Source organism: Mastomys coucha, unplaced genomic scaffold, assembly GCF_008632895.1.
Source record: "Mastomys coucha isolate ucsf_1 unplaced genomic scaffold, UCSF_Mcou_1 pScaffold18, whole genome shotgun sequence".
NCBI lineage: Eukaryota > Metazoa > Chordata > Mammalia > Rodentia > Muridae > Mastomys > Mastomys coucha.
The window spans coordinates 114,379,573-114,399,243 of NW_022196900.1; the positions used below are offsets into that span (position 1 = coordinate 114,379,573).

The 19,671-nt window shown below is 55.2% G+C and overlaps 1 protein-coding gene across 9 annotated transcripts in view; it reads right to left on the bottom strand.

Moving 5' to 3' along the window:
• Positions 1-19,671, bottom strand: part of Plch2 (phospholipase C eta 2) — an 83,008-nt gene that overhangs the window by 22,855 nt on the left and 40,482 nt on the right. For 7 of the 9 annotated variants that reach the window (XR_004121233.1, XM_031379719.1, XM_031379718.1 and 4 more), the window contains 3 exons: positions 5,364-5,510; positions 3,140-3,383; positions 2,824-2,953 (listed from right to left, as the gene is read on the bottom strand). Coding sequence is in view for 8 of the 9 variants with exons in the window: in XM_031379719.1 (XP_031235579.1) it covers positions 2,824-2,953; positions 3,140-3,383; positions 5,364-5,510 (521 nt within the window). In the remaining variant the exon portion in view is untranslated. Of the gene's footprint in view, positions 1-1,124; positions 1,165-2,823; positions 2,954-3,139; positions 3,384-5,363; positions 5,511-15,801; positions 16,005-19,671 lie in introns of those variants that run through there. The other 2 variants (XM_031379720.1, XM_031379722.1) reach the window with 2 other exon arrangements.

Below are 19,671 nucleotides of genomic sequence, written 5' to 3' on the forward strand. Positions count from 1 at the left end.
TGTGTGATTAAATAAACCAAAATTCCAGATATCTCACTACAACACAGGACTCAGCTCTCATCCTCCACTGACCAAGGGCAAAGTCAGGTTCTATCCCGTGTCTTGTCATCCCAGACCTGAGCACACAGGTGCCAGTTGGCAGCTGTCACAGACACTGGCTGGCTCCTCAGGCCTCTATAGAAGTTCTAGATATGTCCTTCTGTAGCATGGCAAATGGGTGTTACCAAATCTGTCACACCAAGCTTGTAGGGCCTCACTCATATTAACCCACTGACTTCTTTCTCCCTGGCCATCTGTGGGCTGAACACGGTCCCTAGGGAGGACAGGAGGAAGCCAGATTGGGTATCTGACTGGTTAACCCAAGTGGAGCCCAGGCAGTTATGGAAGAGTAACCACCAGAAGCAGCTGCCACCAAGCCCCCAGCCGAGTTAAGCTCTGATTAGCCAAGGGTACTCTTGGGCCAGGGTGCTGGCCAGCCCCACATTCCAATCTTATCTTAGATTTAATGAAATTTTGTTAAAGCCACCACATCTGCCACACTGTCTCTGCTCCAGTTACACAGCTCTGACCACCCTGATGCTGATGGTCAGAGTGGCCTGAGCCATGCAGAAGGCCCCATTTCCATCCTGAGGCTCCAAGTGCCTATGGAGGTGACTGTGAGGTCTTGGCTTAAATTGACTCTACATGGGCCGGGAGATCAGGCTTTTAGGGTCAAGATACTCTGTAAAGACCACTGAGCCATGTGACTAAGGGGCAAGGCCCATGTCTCTAGGATATAGCCCCACAACTTCCTTTCCATACCAACCTGTAACTCCATCCCACCTACACACACCACCTGCTAGCCTCTCAGATCATGGTCGTTCATCTCTCTCCAGGGCTTCTTACAGGCAATCTGAAGGAGCTAGGCCTTGGACCACCCAGAGGGACCCCAGGAACTGATCAGTACTCAGAAAGCAAAAATTCTGAGAACTACCATATGGAGTAGCTCTGAGCCAAGGTCTGGAGCTTAAACCCTCCAGTTGCTCCCAGCACGCCACCGGTGTTTTCCTCCTCTTTCCTCTCAGGCTGCTCTGAACCCTGAGAGTCCCGTTCTGCCCGCTGCCTTGTCTTTAGTGCATCCTCACCCTGAGCAAAGCATGCTGAGCCCAGAGCTGTCCTGGAAGGGTTAAGGGTTAAGGGCCAGTGTAGGCAGTAGGGGATGGATCGCATGCAAGCCACCTGCTACGCCCCGCCGCTCAGAAGCTGACCTAACAGGAACCTTCAGGAGGGCAATGAACACTCCCATGGTCTTCAGTGGGCAGTCTGGGAGTGTTCTGTTCACTCCTGTCACTCACACAGAGACCCAGCTAATACCTGTCACTGTTCCACCTGACCGTGACTGTCTGTCTAGCATGAGTGCACATGCAAGAACTTCTGAGAGCCAGACTCAGCAGAGCTGTCAGGCCATAAGTGTGTGTGTGTGTGTGTGTGTGTGTGTGTGTGTGTGCATGTGTACGCATTTGTGTGCATGTGAGAAGGGCCAGACTCAGCAGAGCTGTCGGACCATGAGTGTGTGTATGTGTGTGTGCATGTATGCATTTGTGTGCATGTGAGAGGGGCCAGACTCAGCAGAGCTGTCGGACCATGAGTGTGCTTGGATGTGTGTGTGTGCGTGGGTGGGAGAACAGACACAGCAGAGCTGTCAGGCCATAAGTGTGTGTGTGTGTGTGTATGCATGTATGCATGTGTATGCATGTGTATGCATGTGAGAGGGGTCAGACACAGCAGAGCTGTCAGGCTATAAGTGTGTGTGCACGTGTGTACATGTGTGGGGGGCATACACAGCAGAGCTGTAAGGCCATGAGCATGAGTGTGTGCATGTATGCATATGTGTGCTTGTGTATGCATGAGTGTACATGTGTATGCATATGTATGCATATGAGAGGGGACAGACACAGCAGAGCTGTAAAGCCATGAGCATGTGTGTGCATGTGTGTGTGTATATGTGCATGTGTGTGTGTGTGTGTGTGTATGTGCATGCATGAGGAGGCAGACATAGCAAAGCTGTCAGGCCATGAGCATATGTGTGTGTGTGCATGTGTATGTACGTGTGTGTGCACATGTGTGTATGTGTGTGTGCATGCATGTGTGTGTGCCTCTGTGTGCATGTTGGGGGGGGCAGAAAAGCTGTCAGGCCATGAGCACGTGTGTTCATGTGCGTGCATGTGAATGTGTGTATGTGGGTGTGTGCGCATGTGTGGACACACATGCATGTGTTAGGGGCAAGCCTGGCACCATGCTCACAGAAATCCCTTTCCAGGCTACAGCAAGGAAATGAGGTCAAAGATCTAGGTTTGCTGGCTCAGCCCATTCCTGCCCCAAACTGGGACCTGCTAATGTAAGAGTTTCTCTCCCATGGAGGTTCCCAAAAGACAGAAGTAATTACAGACAATAAAGGCCATGTTTGGCTGAAGGATGCATTTTCATAACCCCTAACAGCAGGGAGGTTGGGGGTCACGGTAAAGCGGGGTGGCTAATGAGAGCTGCTGCATGCCAGTCCAGCTCAATGATGGACCACGCGTGTGTCTTTAGGGCTGGGGGTTATCGGAGACCAACAAGTGTGTGCCCGGTCTACCTAGGTATGGCCTATGCACAGTGCTCAGTGCCCTGCCCCACAATCAGCAGAGCAGTACCCCGCACAGTTGCCAAGAGGAAACACCCTGAAGACCATGCCCCTGTGATGACTTCCCACAGCTCAGGACTGGATGGCCACTCCCAGCTCCCCATCTGTATCCCTGGAAGGTGTTCCCACGGGGGACACAAGCCATCACGCTCAGCACTCACCCTGAACATCTGTTTCACCCTCTGCCGGGGCAGGTTCACGTTGAGTTTATGTAGCAGCTGCAGAACCTCACTGATGCTCAGGCTGCCGTCCCCATTCTTGTCAGCCTCATCAAACGTCTGCTTCAGCCACTTTGGGGCTGAGTTAGGGGCCAACACAGTCCATGGGCCTGACCTGGCCTGCTCCTCCCTCCAGCCTAGGAGGCAAGGAGCAAGAGTCCCCAGCCCAAGCACCCCTTCTTATCTTCCCTTCACTGGGAGACCCTACCCAGGCGGATAGTGGAGGGGGTCTGTCCCCACCCCTGGAGCCCAAGGATATTGGTCCCTGGTGCGCTGGCGACGGGCTAGGCTGTCTTCATCGCTGATGCCAGCCATGAGGTAGCGAAGGCCGGTGACCCAGGTACGTGCCTCTTCACCGCTGGGTGAGACCAAGTCCAGAGACTCTCGGTGGCTGCCGTGGTAGATACTGAAGCAGCAGTTGGGGTCGAAGCTGCTGCCTGGGTAGCGCTGGAAGATTTCAGACTGTCGGCCCTCACTCACCTCCTGGATGGAGTCGATGGAAACTGCAGGCAAGGCAGAGGATTCCGGGTCACTAGTGACCCAAGCGTCCCCTGACTCTTTAGGCCCAGAGCACCCTGAGTTAAGCAGATTGCAGCCTTGCTCTCAATGGCTGACACCCCAATTTAATACCTCCTCACTGAGCTCATGCTCAGAGGGGGCCCCCAGTGCCCCTCTGCCCTCCAGTATGCTTGGCTAAACCCCTCATTCTGCTCTGCTGACTCTAAGCCTTCTCTTCCTCCCTTAGGGAGAAAATATACATGCGTGCACACACACATTCACACCAAGGAAAATAAGAGAGAGGTACTTATCCCCAGCTGGCAGTCCAGAGACCTGGCTATCCCAGGACTGAGATTGTTTTGGAGGTGTACACTGAAACGTCAAGAGCAACCCCCTCCATCTGTCAAACTCTAGCCAGCTCATCTCTCCATTCCGAAAAGTACCTGCACCGGGTACGGCTAGATCTTGCAGCTGCCTCAGTAACAAGTCGAGCAGTACGGGTGGGAAGCCAGGTGTACAGAGCCAACAGCTAAACTGTAGCTCAGCTCGCAGATGTGCTGGGTGGAGGTGGATCAGCATGTCCTGCTCAAGTCTCTTCCTCATCGCAGCTCAGGGCACCCTCTGCTCAGATCAATCTCTGAGAAGATGTCTCTTGCTGCCTTTAGACTCTATCCCCATGTGTCAGTAGGAGTCCCTCACAGAGATGCAGCCCACAGGTGGCCAGTGTCCCCTTCTGGGCACTAGATAGCCCCTGTTCTGTCTCTTTCCTTTCTTAAGCTCCCTGACATGAGCAGTCAAAGAGATGGACTCCAGCTTGGTCCAGGGACCAGCTTTCCACCTACTCCTCTCTGCACTGAGTTCCAAGTACCCACTGGGCCTCCAGGTGCGGTCAGGATGGAAAGCTGGAAAGTCCCTGTCCCTCAGATCATTCTTCCAGTGACTTTGGGGAGGGTATGGGTGGGTGGGAGCACTCCTTGGCTCATCAATGCTTAGCTACCAGGAAATAGACGGTTTTGCCACTCCTTGTCAGGGTTTCCCCTGGATGCTCAGCTCCTGGCTAGGCACCAGGCTCTGCCTTGAGGCAACTCTCTCAGGCCCAAGGCAGAGCCAGTCTACACTGGCTCCTGGAGCCAGCAGCTACCTGGCCCAGGATGACTTCACCTTGGGGCTCTTTTTCACATGGGCCCTCTAGGGTCCTATCAGAATGACTGTCTTCTGAGACTCCATAGTGGTAGCCTTGGTAACTGCTGGGCTGAAGCCTACCCTGGCACACCTGGTACTGCTGATGGCAAAACCAGAGGGACCTTAGAACTTCACTTCTCACAGTGTGCAAGACTCTGGTGTCTCTCCCCAAGAGGGTCCCCAACTCATCCTCTCCAACTCTGACTCCCTGCTCCACGAGAGCTGTGCAACCCAAGTAACCCTGCAAACTACATTGAGTGCTCTGACTCACGCTGCCTTGGGCTCCCAGCCTGCCTTCAGTGCTCCTGAATGCATAGGCTTCTGTGGTTTAAGACAGACTCATCCCCTTTGGCTGGTCCAAGCTCCCAGCCTGCCTTCATGCTCCTGAATGCATAGGCTTCTGTGGTTTCTGGACAGACTCGTCCCCCTTGGCTGGTCCAAGCTCCCAGCCTGACTTCAGTGCTCCTGAATGCATAGGCTTCTGTGGTTTCTGGACAGACTCGTCCCCCTTGGCTGGTCTGATAGCCCTTTGTCCCTCTCTGCCCTCTGCATTTGATATGGGGCAATACACTTAACCATCCAGTCTCCATGGAGTCCCAGAACCTTGCCCAGAGACAGCTGGGCAAGGGCCATCTGACCTTGTTCCAGAGCCACTGCGGAAACCCCAGACCACCAAAGCCTAGGGATGACCAGCACAGCATCTCAGCAGGGTCTTAACCCCATATCATTGTCTGAGAGGCCTCCCTGTCCTGTGCTCCCCAGGTTTGGGCCTACCCATCCCCTTCCCTGGGTTGCTGACTTACTCTTGGCTTTCTCGTTCTTCCGAGAGGGCCGCCATCGGAGGCAGGAGCGGTGCTCATCCAGGTAGTAGAAGCGGACCAATCCCTTGGAGCTGCCCCGGAGCTTCACCATCTGGGTCCCCTCCTGCATGACACTCATGCATCGCTCCACTAGACACAGGTAGACACACAACAAAGACAGACACACAGAAGCTATGAGAGCCCTGGTAATTTCACCTCTCTCCAAAGGACCTGTGTGGTCCTGTCCAAGCATGAGACAGACGGGTTACCACCCCTTCTCTGTGGGACCCAGAAGGTGAGTTGAGGCACCAGGGAAGACATTCAACACTGGCTCATTCCCCAACACCTGGGCCGGTTCAAGAAACCACTGAGATCCTAAGTGGCCTTCGCTCAGACTGTCAAGCAGTCAGAAACTGAGACCAAAGGCCAGACTGGTTGCCAAATCCACTGCACAGGGAGCTCCCAGACTGTAGACTTAGGCACCATGCACCAAGTCTGGCAGCTAGACCCTGCCATAGGCCACTCCTGACAGCCTACTGCCCCTTCTGTGGCATCACCAGGGATATCAAGTGTCTCATGGGCGGCCAAGTCAGCAGGAAGCCCTGTAGAAAGGCACAGAGCTGGGAGGCTGAGGTGCTGAGTTCAAGTCCAGAACCTACTCTTCTTCCCTTTAGCCACCTGCCTCCTTTGTCAACTAGGCCTCATGTCCCAGGGAAAGGACTCCAGGCCAAGCCCAAGCCTATGTATGCATAGGAAACCCAGGAGCCAGGGTGCCAAACCTCCTGAGTGCCAACCATGAAGCATCTGCAGACGGGAGGAGCAGGAAACCATGGGTAGTGCCAAGTCAGATGGCTTTCTGGAGGAAGCTCTTATTGGCCATAAGCAAAGGAGAACTGTAGGCATGGGGTGAATAGTCAAGGTGGAGAGGGCTCTCTAGGGGACACAGCCAGTGGGGATACAGGTGTGGCTGCTCGGTGCATCTGAGGTAGGGCCCTCATATGGTTCTAGAATAAAGCAACTGAATGTGCACCTTCTGCTGCAGCAGCAAGGAGCAGCAAGTGAATTAAGCCTGACCAGGGCCTCCGTGGCTCCTGACACACACTGGACCCTTCTACTGACCACCCAGCAGCCCTTTCCTCCTGTCCTGTGCCTCAAGGTACAGGGCCTCTCTGACACCATCTAGAGACCACCGTGTCTACACCTGCATGCCTCAGGCTGAAGGTACCATTGCCTCACAAAGTCCCAAGCACCCCCCACCCCAGAAAGAGCTCTGAAGCCACCTGAGCTGCCCCGTCCCCAGCGCATACAACTAGGCTTCTGGCTCCAGCTCTGCCTTGCCTTCTTCTCACTTGGAGCTCACCCGCCAAGCTCTGCTAAGGAGGGGGAGAGGGTTTCAGGCTGGCAGCAAAGAGGCAATGTTTCTGGGCCTGGAGATCCCAGAGGAAGGTGCAAAGGAATTGGGATGTTGGTGTGGAGGAGGGTACCCAGAGCTTTTGCAATCCCTAGGAAGCTGTGCATCCTATGGCCCCGTAAGGCTTGGCCAGTCCCCAGGAGAGACCTGGGTTTTGCCCTTTCTTACCTAGAAGGCTGAGCTGCCATCGAGGTGACACCACCACACTCCCTCCAACCCAGAGGAGTACCTCTGCCAGGCAAGCCACAGCTCCTGTGGTCCGGCTGGCAGCAGACGGCTGGGGACCAGGCATATCCAAGTCGTAGTCCCCAAAGCCAAAAGGGACCCTCAGCGACAGGCCAAGCTGAGGTGGCAGCTGCCACAGGGACTCCTCAGGGGTCCCTTTCTCTCCCCTAGCTCTTCGTCTTCCTCCTTGGATCCCACTGAAGCCCCCCAAGGGCTGTTCCCAGGCCCCACTGGCATTGACCCAACTGCTGCCTGCAGCCCTGGATGGTCCCCAAGCCAGTCCACCCATCCTCTGGAGCCCCCAGGCCTGATTGAAGAAGATGATGCCAGGGGTGGGGGAGCTGCCAAACCTCGCCCTGCCACCCTTGGCCAATCCGCACAGTAATCCTGCTGGATTCAGCCCAGCTGGACAAAGGATTTAGGCCAGGGGAGTGCCCAGCTGCCAGCCCAGAGCAGGCTGCTCCATGTCTGAGCCACCAGACTCATGTATGAGGCTGAGGCAAGGTAACAGGTCAGACACGGGACCCTCCTAGGACATAAAACAGTGGCTACAAGACCAGGAGTGAGGGCCTCTGTGAGGACACCCCCCCCCCCCCGAGAGAGTCTGTCTGTCCATAGGTGTGGTCCTACATGGGGCTGTCTTCTAACCCTGCCCATCAAGAGCTGATATCTGTGTGTCTCTGTTTCTAGCTCTCACTTCTTCCTGCTTGAAATCCTTGTACATATAGGGACCTCCAACTTGATCCCCACAGTGTGATAGTGAGCTGGTCCACAGGTGGGACAAAAAGCAGCCATGTACTATCCCAAAGCCCAGGACCGAGAACCCGGTTCCCTTTGGCTGGAGGCCAGAGCTAAGTCAGCGCAGGGCCAGCTAAGGCTGGGTAAGATGGGACAGATCTTTCTACTTTGGCCTCTAGCATGGGAAGGAGAATGTAGGTTCCCTGAGTCTTGTGCAGATTCCACTCCAAATCCCAGCCCTTCCCTACCCCCAGCTAGCCTCTCCCCGTGCCCACCAGAACCAAAGCTGTGAAGATATCCCATTACCCAGGGTACATTATCACTGTACTCTGCACCCAAGACGGGACATACCTGGGCATCCAGATGCCTCATGACAGTCTCCTGACAGGGAAGGGGTCTCAGGACCCAGGGAGGACCTGACACCCTTCCAGGACACTGGCCACCACTCTACACCAGCCATAAGCAACCTTGTGGGGCTATTGAGCATGCAAGATGCTCTCATCACTGTATTCAATTTTGCATGGCTTATTTGGGGCAACCAGAGGCAGGAGAGATCATAAGAAAGGGAGGTGGGGTTTCATCTTGGCTTCACTGCCTCAGGATCATGGGCATCTGACTTCCTCCCTAACCAGGCTTCTGTTTCTGGCAAGGGACAGCACATCCTGGGCATCCTTGTTGGGGGGCTCCACATCCAACAGCCATATCACCCCACTTCACAAAGTAGCCTGGGTCCTCCTGCCCAGCCCACCCTCTTGACCCTGGCCTGCCTGCTCATCTGTCCTGGACAACAGGAAGCTTAGTCACAAGGAATCAGGACCCACTGGGCCAGATCCAATATAATCAACTCAAAGCCAAACCCAGGACCCAATTAGGAGCCTTGGTCAGAGGCCTTGCCTTGTTTGCTGGCTGGAGGTGGACAGGCAGCCTGCCCTCTCTGCCACAAATTAGCTTAAGGAACCATTTACCGTCAGGACAGGGAGTAGCACAGCCCGGCACTCCTCAGGGAGACAGGCAACAGGAGGTTCTGACAGAATGGTCACCTGTGTAGGTGAAGCCTGGGATTCCCAGTGAGTAGTGGGACAAAAGCTGGGCTTTTAAAAATATCCAAGTATCAGGAAGACCATGAGGGCTGCTAAGGCTGGGCAAGATAGGACAAGGCATTCTGAATGCTCCAGGACCACCCTGGATATTTATGCTGTCCACATCCCAACAGCCCTCCCTAGGCCTCCCTAGGCCTACACCCTACCCCACCACCCCCACTCACACACACACACACACACACACACACACACACACACACACACACATACTCATTCCCTCTCTCTCACCCTCTCTCCCTCTCTCCCTCTCTTCCTCTCCCTCCCTCTCTCCCTTTCTCCCTCTCTCTCTCTCTCTCACACACACACATACTCACTCCCTCTCTCCATCTCTCTCTTCCTCTCTCTCTCTCCCTCTCTCTTCCTCTCTTCTTCTCTCTCTCCCTCTCCCTCTCTCCCTCTCTCTCTCCCCCTCTCTCTCACACATACACACATACTCACTCTCCCCCCCCTCTGTCACACACAAACACACATACTCACTCTCTCCCTCCCTCTCTCTCTCTCTCACACACACATACTCACTCCCTCTCTCTCTCACACCCCCCCTCTCTCTCTCACACACACACACACCATTGTATCCCAGACTATCCAGATGTCCTGTTCTCTCTAGGTACTCTACCTTTGGACATACCTGTTCTTCCCTTGTTTGGGCCTAGCTCAGTCTAGGGCCACTCATGCTCCCCAAATCTCTCCAGAACTGGCTACCTCTGCCCTCTCCCCCTCTCTGCTTTTAGCCATCCACCAGTCTCCCACCATCAGGAGTTAGGAGCCCAGATGGCTCCAGGAGGGGCACAGATCCAGTGGCACCAGCACCCCCAGTGGAGGACCCAGAGCACGGCACTCCAGACTCCCTGACCCTTCTGGTGGCCCCAGGCCATAATCCTCTGCATACTAGGCTGGCAGAGGCCCAGCTAATCCTCCCTCACACCCAGCTCTGACAGTAAGGCCTCTTCCACTGTCCTGAGAACCAAGGTAACCCTGCCCACTTCTGATACTGCAAAAGACAGGTGGACATAGCACTTTAGCCACTGAGCAAACCAGTACTCTGGATGAAGGAGACTGCAGAGGACAAGCTACCAATGGGGGGGGGGAGCTCAGATGTATACCCCCGACTCCTGGCACACAGAGAAGGGCAGCATTCCCAGAAGAGCTACCTTTAATGGTTGGAAGGAGTACCCTACCACCTCTGATGCCCCCAGGACCCCACATCTATACAGGGCCCCCAGAACCCCCTGGCCATGCTTAGGACCCAGGCCCAGTGATGGGTAAAACTCCCACCTACTGTCTGGGGGTTGATTAGGATCACTCTCAGAGGCCAGAGGTAGTCAGCTCCCCACATGAAAGTCACAGAGGGACTCTGAGGTCCCAGTGCCTTTCATAGTTAGGCTATGCTTAGCTACACCTGCTCTCCTTCACAGCCAGGCTCTAGAGCACCCTGATTCCCCAGACGTTCTGCGGGACCCTCTGAAGTCAAAGATGTGCAGCTTCCGGAAAGGTGAAGACATCTACCATGGTCCTCACCCAGGTGGCTCAGGCAGAAGTTGCCTGTGGCCTCCCTAACTTGATGCCTACCAGCCCCACAGTCTTATGTGGGAAAGGAACAGGGGCATTTGGTTGCCTACCAGAAGAGGCACACTTCCCCCAGCTGCCCACCCTTGGGGCAGGAAGCTCCTGAACTCCTCTGTCCTGACTTCCCCTGCCCCACATTGACCCACACAGCTCCCCCACAGAACATTGCCTGCTCCTGGGGGTCTCCTCTCTGCTCCGTCTCAGCCTCACCCAGAACCAGGCAAACAAGACACAAGGATGGATGGGGGTGACCAAGAAGAGCCACAGCCACTTAGTTTGCTCTGGGAGCTGTGGGCAACTATGCACCCAGGCCATACCAGTATTAGTGGGTTAGTCTGGCTAGAGTCCAGCCAGCTGCTGCCCAGGTCCAGAAGTCCTGGTGCTCAGATACACAAATTAGAAGCACAGGTGGAGAGGGGAGCCCTGAAGATGCACAAGGCTCCTTGGCTCTTTGGCCCCACACAGCTGGAAGACATCACGACTCTCCTCAGCTTGGCCTCATGGCTGCTGAGCCTGGTGACCTGGCCAGACAGCTGCTGGGACACAGGTGCTCCCCTAGCTTGGGTGTCCTTGTCATCTGTACTTCAGTTCCCTTCTGATGAAAGGCATGTCCTCCCAGCCCCAGCGGAGCCCTTGGACCCTGTCAGCTGCTGAAGGAGAAAGGTCCCGTGCTGTCCAGAGGCAGGCAGCGCTGGTACCATTTCACTTCTGTGAGGGAGATGGATCTTGTCCTCACACAGTGGGTAACCCAGCTTGATGGCTGCTGTGAGCAAGAGACCAACAGCCGTTCAGTGGATTTGCCTCTCCCCGGGAAGAGCTGGAAAATCAATTTACTATCCCAATAAACCTACAAATAAGACCCACAGGCCTTGCCAAGCATGTACATGCACACGGGGGCACCTTTGGGTACAAGGGCCCTTATCCTACAGGCAGGATGGGACTTGCAGCTGTTACCCAGTAAGCAGAGCTCTAAAGATCAGCAGCATGGGACATGAGGGAATGAAGCTCCCCCAGCCCTTCCCCCGCAGCCTTGATCCTCCCCAGGCTGCTTCGCAACCTGCAGGCCATCCCAGCCAACACTTAGATGGTGCCTGGGGTGGAGTGGAAGAAGGAAGAAGCCGTCCTGCCCCAGCTCCACAGCGCCCACCGGAATGAGCCTGGCCCCTGGTCCCGTGCCACTCAGGAGGGAGGGACAGGCCCACACACATATGGCCAAGCTTATTTAAACGTCTGAGAACAGCAACGCATCCCCCTCGCACGTCTGGGCGCCTCCTCCCCAACTATTTTTACTGTATCAGGGAGTGTGAGCCGGCTCGTTCCTGCCCTCCCTAGCCAGACCCAAGGGGCTGTGCTTGCTCCTGGGGGCACTTGAGCCAAGGCAGGGCCTGGAGAACACCTGCCCAGCCTGAGGCCATCTGACCAGGTCTAAGGCTGTCCTGGGGGTGCAACAGCATGCTTGCTCTGCTGGGTGGATGTGCCCTTTTACTCCTGCAGTGCCTGCCCCATGATATGCAGCTCTGGCTTCTAGCAGGAGGAGGCAATTTCTGTGAGAGGGAGGCCTGACCTATCACGTCGCCCTGACCCTGGCTGAGCAGTGGGGCTAGCTGAAGGGGGACTGAGACAGGCCACTCAGACCTCGTTTTGCCCCATGTTCAGATGCCTGGGGCAGCCAGTAGTATGAGCAACCTGGAGGATAGAAATGGGTTCGGCCTGGCCATCCATTGTGTACTCGCTATGCTAATATGCTAACTGCTCCATCCATGAGCTGACCTAAGCTGCCACCTTCTTTCAGAAGTCCTCACAGCTAGGGGACCTGGCCCTGATGGCAGAGGCTGGGTAGCAGCCTGGCCCGTCCTCTGCTGGTGGTACCAGCTTCAAGATCTTAACCCCTACCCAGCCCAGAGGGTAAACTCACAGGGCCTTATTGTTGATCCATTAGCCAACAGGAGTGATGAACCAGGGTTCAAAGCCATTAAGCTGTGTGTGAAGGGGCCGGGGGTCAGGAACTCAAACCTTTGTAGCCACAGTAGCAGTAAACAAACAGGGCATTCTCAAAGGTCAGCAGTATCCACTGTCTGGTGCTTCCACTTAGAGACGTCAACACATGTTCAGGCCTAACCCAGGTCCCTACAATCCTGCCTCCAAGGTACCTGCAGTGGCCATGGGGGCCTGGTTTCTTCAGCCCACAGAAGTTCAACATTGGCTTTCCTCTGTCTCTGGCAGGGCTGGGACCTCCTCTGGGCTCCAAGGCCGCAGTTGGGGTCCCTCCAGAGCAGGCAGGCACCTTTCGACTCTCTCAGTATCCCCCCCACCCCCCCGGCTATCAGTAGCAGCTCAGCTCACAGCAGTGGCTTCAATCACATTCGACAGCCCCACTAGGGAGAGGACTCTATTAATAACCATCTCTCAGTCTTCTGCTCTCTCATGTGGTCCTCACTCCTGTGTCCCTCGAGGTTCCCGTCTTTGCCACCAGCCACTCACTTCCCTGAGGGCACAGCTGCCCTCCCTTCCTCTTCCAGCAGGGCCTGGTCAGCAACCATGCATACTTGGGCTTTGCTCCAGAAGGCAAATGATCAGCCACTGTCTGGGACAGATTCTGACCCCCAAGTCACTGCCCAGGACATCTTTGTAGGAGCTGTCATGGGAATCAGTCTGTAGCCATCAGATCTGGGTGAGGATGCCCCTCAAGAACACAAGTAATAATGAGACCCAGGCCTGCCCTGCTGTCTCCCCTGGAGCCTAGACCAGGCAAGGAGAGGTAGCAGCAATTGACAGGGTGGGTGGCCTCTGGATATGGATTCAAGCAGGGGCCAGAGACAACAAGAAACAAGAGGTCTGAGCAAGTACCCAGCACTGAGCAACAAGGGTTCCAGGGAGCCAGAGAACTGGCCAGTGAGCCCCAGAGGAGAGCACTTTTCTGCACACAGAGCTGACTCTCCAAGTGTGACTTCCTATAGTGTATGTGTCTCCTGAGGCTGAAGACACCTGTCCCAACCCTTGCCAGACTGGACAGCTCTATACTAGCTGCTTCTTTCCTACTCAGTATTTGTTGAGACTGAGTGAGGCTCTCCCTAGTTCTGGCCCTCCTGCGATGTTTCGTGTGGTCACCCCTGGTAACCCAAAACAGCATGGGTTGCATCTGAGAATTGAGCTGCTAAGACCTAAGTCATCTGAATCACAGGGCCAGAAGCTAGAAACCTGAAGAGCTTCAGCAGGAAATAGAGCCACAGCCACAGATGGTGCAGGGCTGTGGCTTAGAGTCCGGATACCCCACCCCCACCCCCAGCCTTCTAGGGACCCTGGGCTGCCGAGTCTGAGCAAGCTGAAGGCCTCCTCCCAGGACAGACTGGCCAGTTCTTCCAAGCCAGGACTATCTCATTCCTTACAGGTTTCCTGGGAAGAGCTGAGAGGGATCTCAAAGCTAGTAGCCCCTTGAGCTATCCCAGCAGCTTGCCTCATTCACCTGAGGCTATCTCCCACAGCTCAGGGGTGTCACCTAGCCAGTAAAAGGCTCCTGTACCTAGGGGGCAACTTCCCAAAAATCTAAGCAAACACCCCATCCTGGGGCTGCTGCTCATACTCCCCCCCTTCCCTTTCCTTCCCCACACAGGAAGTCTGTCCAGCCAGCCATGAGCCCACATGCTCAGCTGGAAACACGCTCCCAGGAATACACAGGCTCATTCCTCATTACTCTTCACCCAGCCCTCCCCAAGCCAACTCTCTTTGAGATGGAGCCACAGACCCTGGCCCAGGACAAGCCCTTGTACCCACACCTGCCTTGAGAGAGAGGGTGCTTTGCTAGGCAGGGGCTTTCTGGCTCTCTAGGGAAAGTGCCAGGAGTTAGGGAACCTTCGTCATCAGCTCATTAGCAGTACAGATGGAGGCCCAGACCCAGGACAGCGACCCATCTGCTCCTTCCTCAGCTGCATCCTGAAACTGCAAGGACTCTGCCATTGCACATGTCCCCTGGAATCACCAGAAGATGGAGATGGGCTTGGAGTCCTCCCACCACCAACTCTCTCCTCCTAAGACCAGGGCTCTTCCCTCAGGCAGCTGAAAACCCCATGTGTGTCCAGTCCCTTAGACCATGGGGCCTTAGGGCTATGTGGCAGCTTCTATCCTCTGCCCCTTCAACAAAGCAGGTATCCCAAGCCCAGGAGCCATCTGGGGTAAAGACTCCATGGGCGCCCTGCAGGCCAGCCTGGTCTCCCCCAGGTCAACCAGCACTACTACCACACTAGGGTAGGGGTTGAGGTCAGGAAGGTGTATATCCAAACACTATGCCATTGGGTTCCACAAGGGTCTAGCAGAGTGTGCCCCCATAGCCTTGATCACCCTGATCATGCTGACCACAGCTCATAAAGGGCACCTTAGGCTGGGAAGAAAGAAGGGACAAGAGGAGAGGAACAGGCATTTGCATGGGAGGCAGCCATGCAGGTGAGGTGTAACACTGCACTCTGTAGAGTTTCTGAGTGCTTGCAAGTTGCCCTGTTAGGTGGCCCCCACACTGTCTCTTCCTTTCCCTGCAGGCTTTGGGTGGGGCCCCTCAGTGTAGGGGTCACACAGGCTTTCAAGTTTAACATCCAAGTCAATCAAGGGTAAATAAGACAAGTCCCGGATAAGCTAGCCAAACAAATCAAGAAGGTACACCCTACTCTCCTTGGAACTTGGGACCTTCATCAGGAAGTTTTTGTCTGAGTCTAGCTCAAATCGCTCCTGTTGTGGCCATAACATTGGTTCCCTTTCCCTCTCAGTCTCTCCCACCCTGGCACAGACCAAGCTTTGTGTTGGGGCAGACAGAGACCCAGCTCAGGAGAAACTCTCTCCCACACCTGCCACTGAAGATGCCTGCTCAGAAAACTCAAGAGAATGGCTTCTCCTCACACCCAACCTCCTCGCTCTGCTCTTGCGGGCAGTCTGGAGGACTCGTGCACCCCTGCTGGCCCATGCTGTCTGCCCAGGGCAATGCCAGTTCCCTACATAGGAAAGTGGGGCAGATCTAAGCAAGGGAGTTTAATTCCAGGGAACCTCAGGGCAACCAGGAAGGAAGGCTGTGGTGGTTCTGTCCATGGTGCTGACCAGGCTTCAAGACGTTGTCCCCCTCCCCAGCCCCTCACAGCTCCAGACTTCTCCAAACATCCTCTGGGTTGGACTGGAAATCAGGAACAGTGGCTGCAGGGTAGGAGCACCTCACCCTTCAGAACAGGACCTCAGAACCTTCCTTCAAGTTAGCATCTACTTGTAAGATGCTAACGGGGTGCTACACTGTGCTGGCAGGGAATGGGGTCACCGACTACTCTCTCAGAAACCCTGAGATGAACAGCACAGCACTTGCCCTGGGGTCTGAGCTGAGCAAGGACAGTCACAACCCTCTTCCAGACACCCTCCTAGTTGCCCTTACCTTGGTCCTGGCTAAGCCCACCAGGGGGCCCAGGCTCTTCCATGGCCCACAGGCACCAGACCTACTGTTACCGGCAAGGCCCCAGGGGGCCGGGACCCTGTGCTGGTCCCCAGTGTCCCCAAAGTTGTAGCCTGATCCAAGGCGCCCCGTGCACAGCGCCCATACCGGTTCAAAGCCCGCTGTAGCTAGCTAGCTAGCTAGCTGCTACTGCTGCTTGCTCTCAAAGAAAGACAGGAGAGGGGAGGGGCAGGATGAGGCCTCGCTGCCACTGGGACCGCCCCTCCCACGGGAGCCCCGCCTACCCTTAACTCTTGGCTATCCGGTTCCTGGCCCAACTTGGCTGCTATTCAGAAGCATCAGTCTGAATCAAGGAGGGAGTTTCATATGGGCACTGAGCCAGCACTGTTCAGAGACCAGAAGCGGACGCGGTCCTGGCCATTTTAAATTCCCACAGTGGCTTCTATGACCACTCAATACACCCACCTTTCTTTCCAAGCTGGTCCACCTACCACAAGGATAGCTATACACCTTCAAGGAACAGAAGCCAAATGAGCCTGGCTGTCAGTTCCTGTTGACCATAGGACACTTTTGACCACCACACCCCCAAGACCTCCAAAACGGGCTAAGGTGCCCTTCCATCAGCTTTCGCTGACTGGAAGTGTCTAGTCTAGGGGAGGCCGAGCCCAGGGTTAGTTCTATAAAAGCTCCACCCCTGTGTTCACCCAGATTTCCTGTCTGCCTCCACTGTTAAGCCCTTGCTACTTGGCTACACAGGCTTGTAAGGTCTGGGGGACAGCGGTGGCTGTTGGTAAGGTGGAGAGTGGCCTCCCTGTCACCTGTCCTGGAACAGGTCTTGGAGGATACAGAGTGCAGAGGTGTGACGTGGTCTTGTCTAGCCTGGGTTCAACTCTCTGGGACCTGCTCTATCTGTGTATACAGCATTTGGGCAAAGCTCCATTCTCCAGCTTGCTCACTCTGGCTCAGGAGAAGTGGTAAACGGAGTGACTTTTGCCCCCAGAGCATGTGGTAGAGCTTTAAGCCCACATCCCAGAGCAGGCCTGGGATAGTTAGTGGGTATCCAGGAAAACAGGCCATTGGCAATCACAGGTCCAAGTGGGGAGGACTTGAGCCACCTCTGGGCTCCCTGAACTACCACCTCCAAGGTGTGACAGCCTCCTGCCATGCAGGGCCCCAGGTGTGAAGGGGGAGGAGAGGCTCAGTCAGTAGTGCCAGCTGAGTCTTGCCAGGAAAGGCCCTTGGCCCTGCTGCCTAGCGCCCTTAAAGGGGCAGGCTCCTCCTCTGCTGTTACTCATATGCACTGGTATTTTGACCAGAGGAAGCCCTGTCCTAGGCTACAGGAGATGCCCTCTGGGTAGATACTATGTCTCCCATTGCCACACAGCCTAGACACAACTCCAGGGTCTATGTCTATCCCACCAGCAGATCCAAGGAAAGAAAGATCCTCTGGGTACACATTCACTGATGAGGTCATATTAAAGCACAGGTGGGCTGCTGGGACAGCCAATCAGGGACACCAGAGGCTGGGGGACCATAAGAAATGAATCTCAGGGAGGTGCCCACAGCTGGGCTTCCTGTGTTTCCTCCAGGAACTGGTCATCAGCCTCCTCAGAAAGAGAGAAACTGAGGCAGGGAGAGGAGACAGAAGCTGAAAACCATGGGGGTCGGGGAGGGGTGGGGGATACATTATGAGCCAGGCAGGTGACAAGGTCCCTGGAGAGCGATCCAGATGGGGCTACATCCTCCCTGGTGGACACAAGGCCCCTGAGTCTAGAGAGGCCATGAAACCCAAGTTCACATGGTAATGAATAATCCATCACACAGCTAGCTCCCCCTCCCCCGACGCAGCTAGGAGATGATTTCCAGCTCAGAGACCTCGATTAAAAGCGGTGATTAAAATCCACCAGGCACATGTTAATTTGCTCAGATTCTGATCTCTTTTCTGGGCATTTAAGCAGAATTCCACTCTGAGAGCATGTGGCCTGGCTGGTCACAAGCAGGGAGAGTCCTCGGGAAGAAAGAGCCTGAGGCCCCTAAAGGAGTTTAGGACACTCAAGGAGTTTAGTCTTCTCCTTTGAAGAGGATCAACAAATAGACAGGTAAGGGGTACACACCCAGGAGCCCATGCTGAGGCTGCTCCTCCAGAGCAAGCTCTGCATGCTCACAGGCCACAGGGTTTCTGCTGGACCTGAGCTCCTACTGTAAGGGGACTCTGCTCCCTGGGGACCAGTTCTCACCCTCCAGATCTAAGTGTCTGCTTCTCTCCTTCCCTTGCCTTTAACCTTAGAGGCATTGTTAAAGAGAGGCAAGAGGGTGCTATGCCCCAAGACAGCCTGTTCCTTTCTGTGCCTCAGTCTCCCGGTGGTTAACAAAAATGCCACACATATGTACACACGTGTCCCAGGTCTGTCCTTTGTTCATGAGTGTGCACTGGGAGCCCTTCTCATCTCACAGGCCACCCCAGGAATGAAAGAGCCTGCTCTTAGCCTCTCAGCTGGAAGCATTTTTGCCTTACAGGTTTGACAGAGGTCAGAGAGGCCAGAGGGCTCCCTAGTGTTCCACAGTGGATGGCAGCAGTCTGGGAAAAGCCAGGCCCTGCCCCTCACCCATGCTGCTTTTCACTTAGGTCCATAGTTTACCTGAAGGGTATGAAGTAGCCCCTCTAAGACCTGCACAGGGGTGCTTCTACCCTCTAGTGACATAGGAAGCCTGTGGATGGCTCAAGGCATGACTTAGGCTGGCCAACTTGGTTGTATGCTGCACAACACTGAGCAGGAAACCACTCTGAAAGTGGATCAAAGATAGAGATGTGGCGATAAAGGAGGCAGCATAAGGGACAGCTGAGAAGGCCAGCTGAACATGGAGGAGAAAGAACTGCTTGGAGACCCAGAGACAGAGCCCTGGGATATGTCTACCCAAGGCATCACCAGCATAGCAGGGGCAGTACCTGGGAGCAGAGGCCAGTATCATGAGCCCAGCACTGGGGCCTTGGGCTGAGGGCCATAGGGAGAGTGGAGGCTGGGCATGTCCTAGGAAATATCAGAGAGCTGCCAATGCCACCATAGACAGAGTCAAACTCAGCCAGGAAGGGATGCAGCAGTTCCTTGGCCAGGAAACATCCTGGTTCAAGTCCAAGCTGTTACCTCTGAGTAATCAACTGGAATATATCATCACCGTGTCCCGCTTCCCCGTGGAGCACTCAGAGAGGATCAGCAGTCTGGGAGATCCGGGGAGGAGGGCAGGAGAGCAGGGAGCTGGGAGTACAGGGGCGGGGGCAGCCTGGACCCTTGAGCTGAGACTCTAGGTGGGCAACAGGATCCTCTCTTTGGCCCATCAGGCTAAAGACAGAGGTCCAAGTCCCTCTTAATGACTGCCACTACAAAAGGGGACCTGGGAGCATTAGCTCCATGGTTCTGGGGGTCATCAGCTCTCCCTTATGGGAGATGGGCAACAGTATCTACTTTCCAACAGTCCCCAGAAACAGGCAGCCGGGAGAAGGCTGCATCCCCAAACTGCAGAGTGATTCACACCTCGGAAGCCTTTGTGGGGCACCTCAGATCTGGACTTCCAACTTCTGTCCTACATAAATCTCCAAGGAAACGCTTCCAGTGAGCAGCTGCACTGTGCCCAGCTCAGTGTATCTCGATGGACATGGCATAGCAGCCTAGCCACAGCATGGGGGGACAAGCACAGTTTCGGGGCCCTAATGTAACCCCAATTCTGCTCCTGTGAGGCCGTCTCAGAATGCCCCAAACAGAAGGGCTCCAGAAGCCACCAACTTCAATCTGTTTTCTACAATGGGAAGCCTTCTGGGGTGGACTGGTCCCCACAGTCACTGTGACCCTGAGGAAC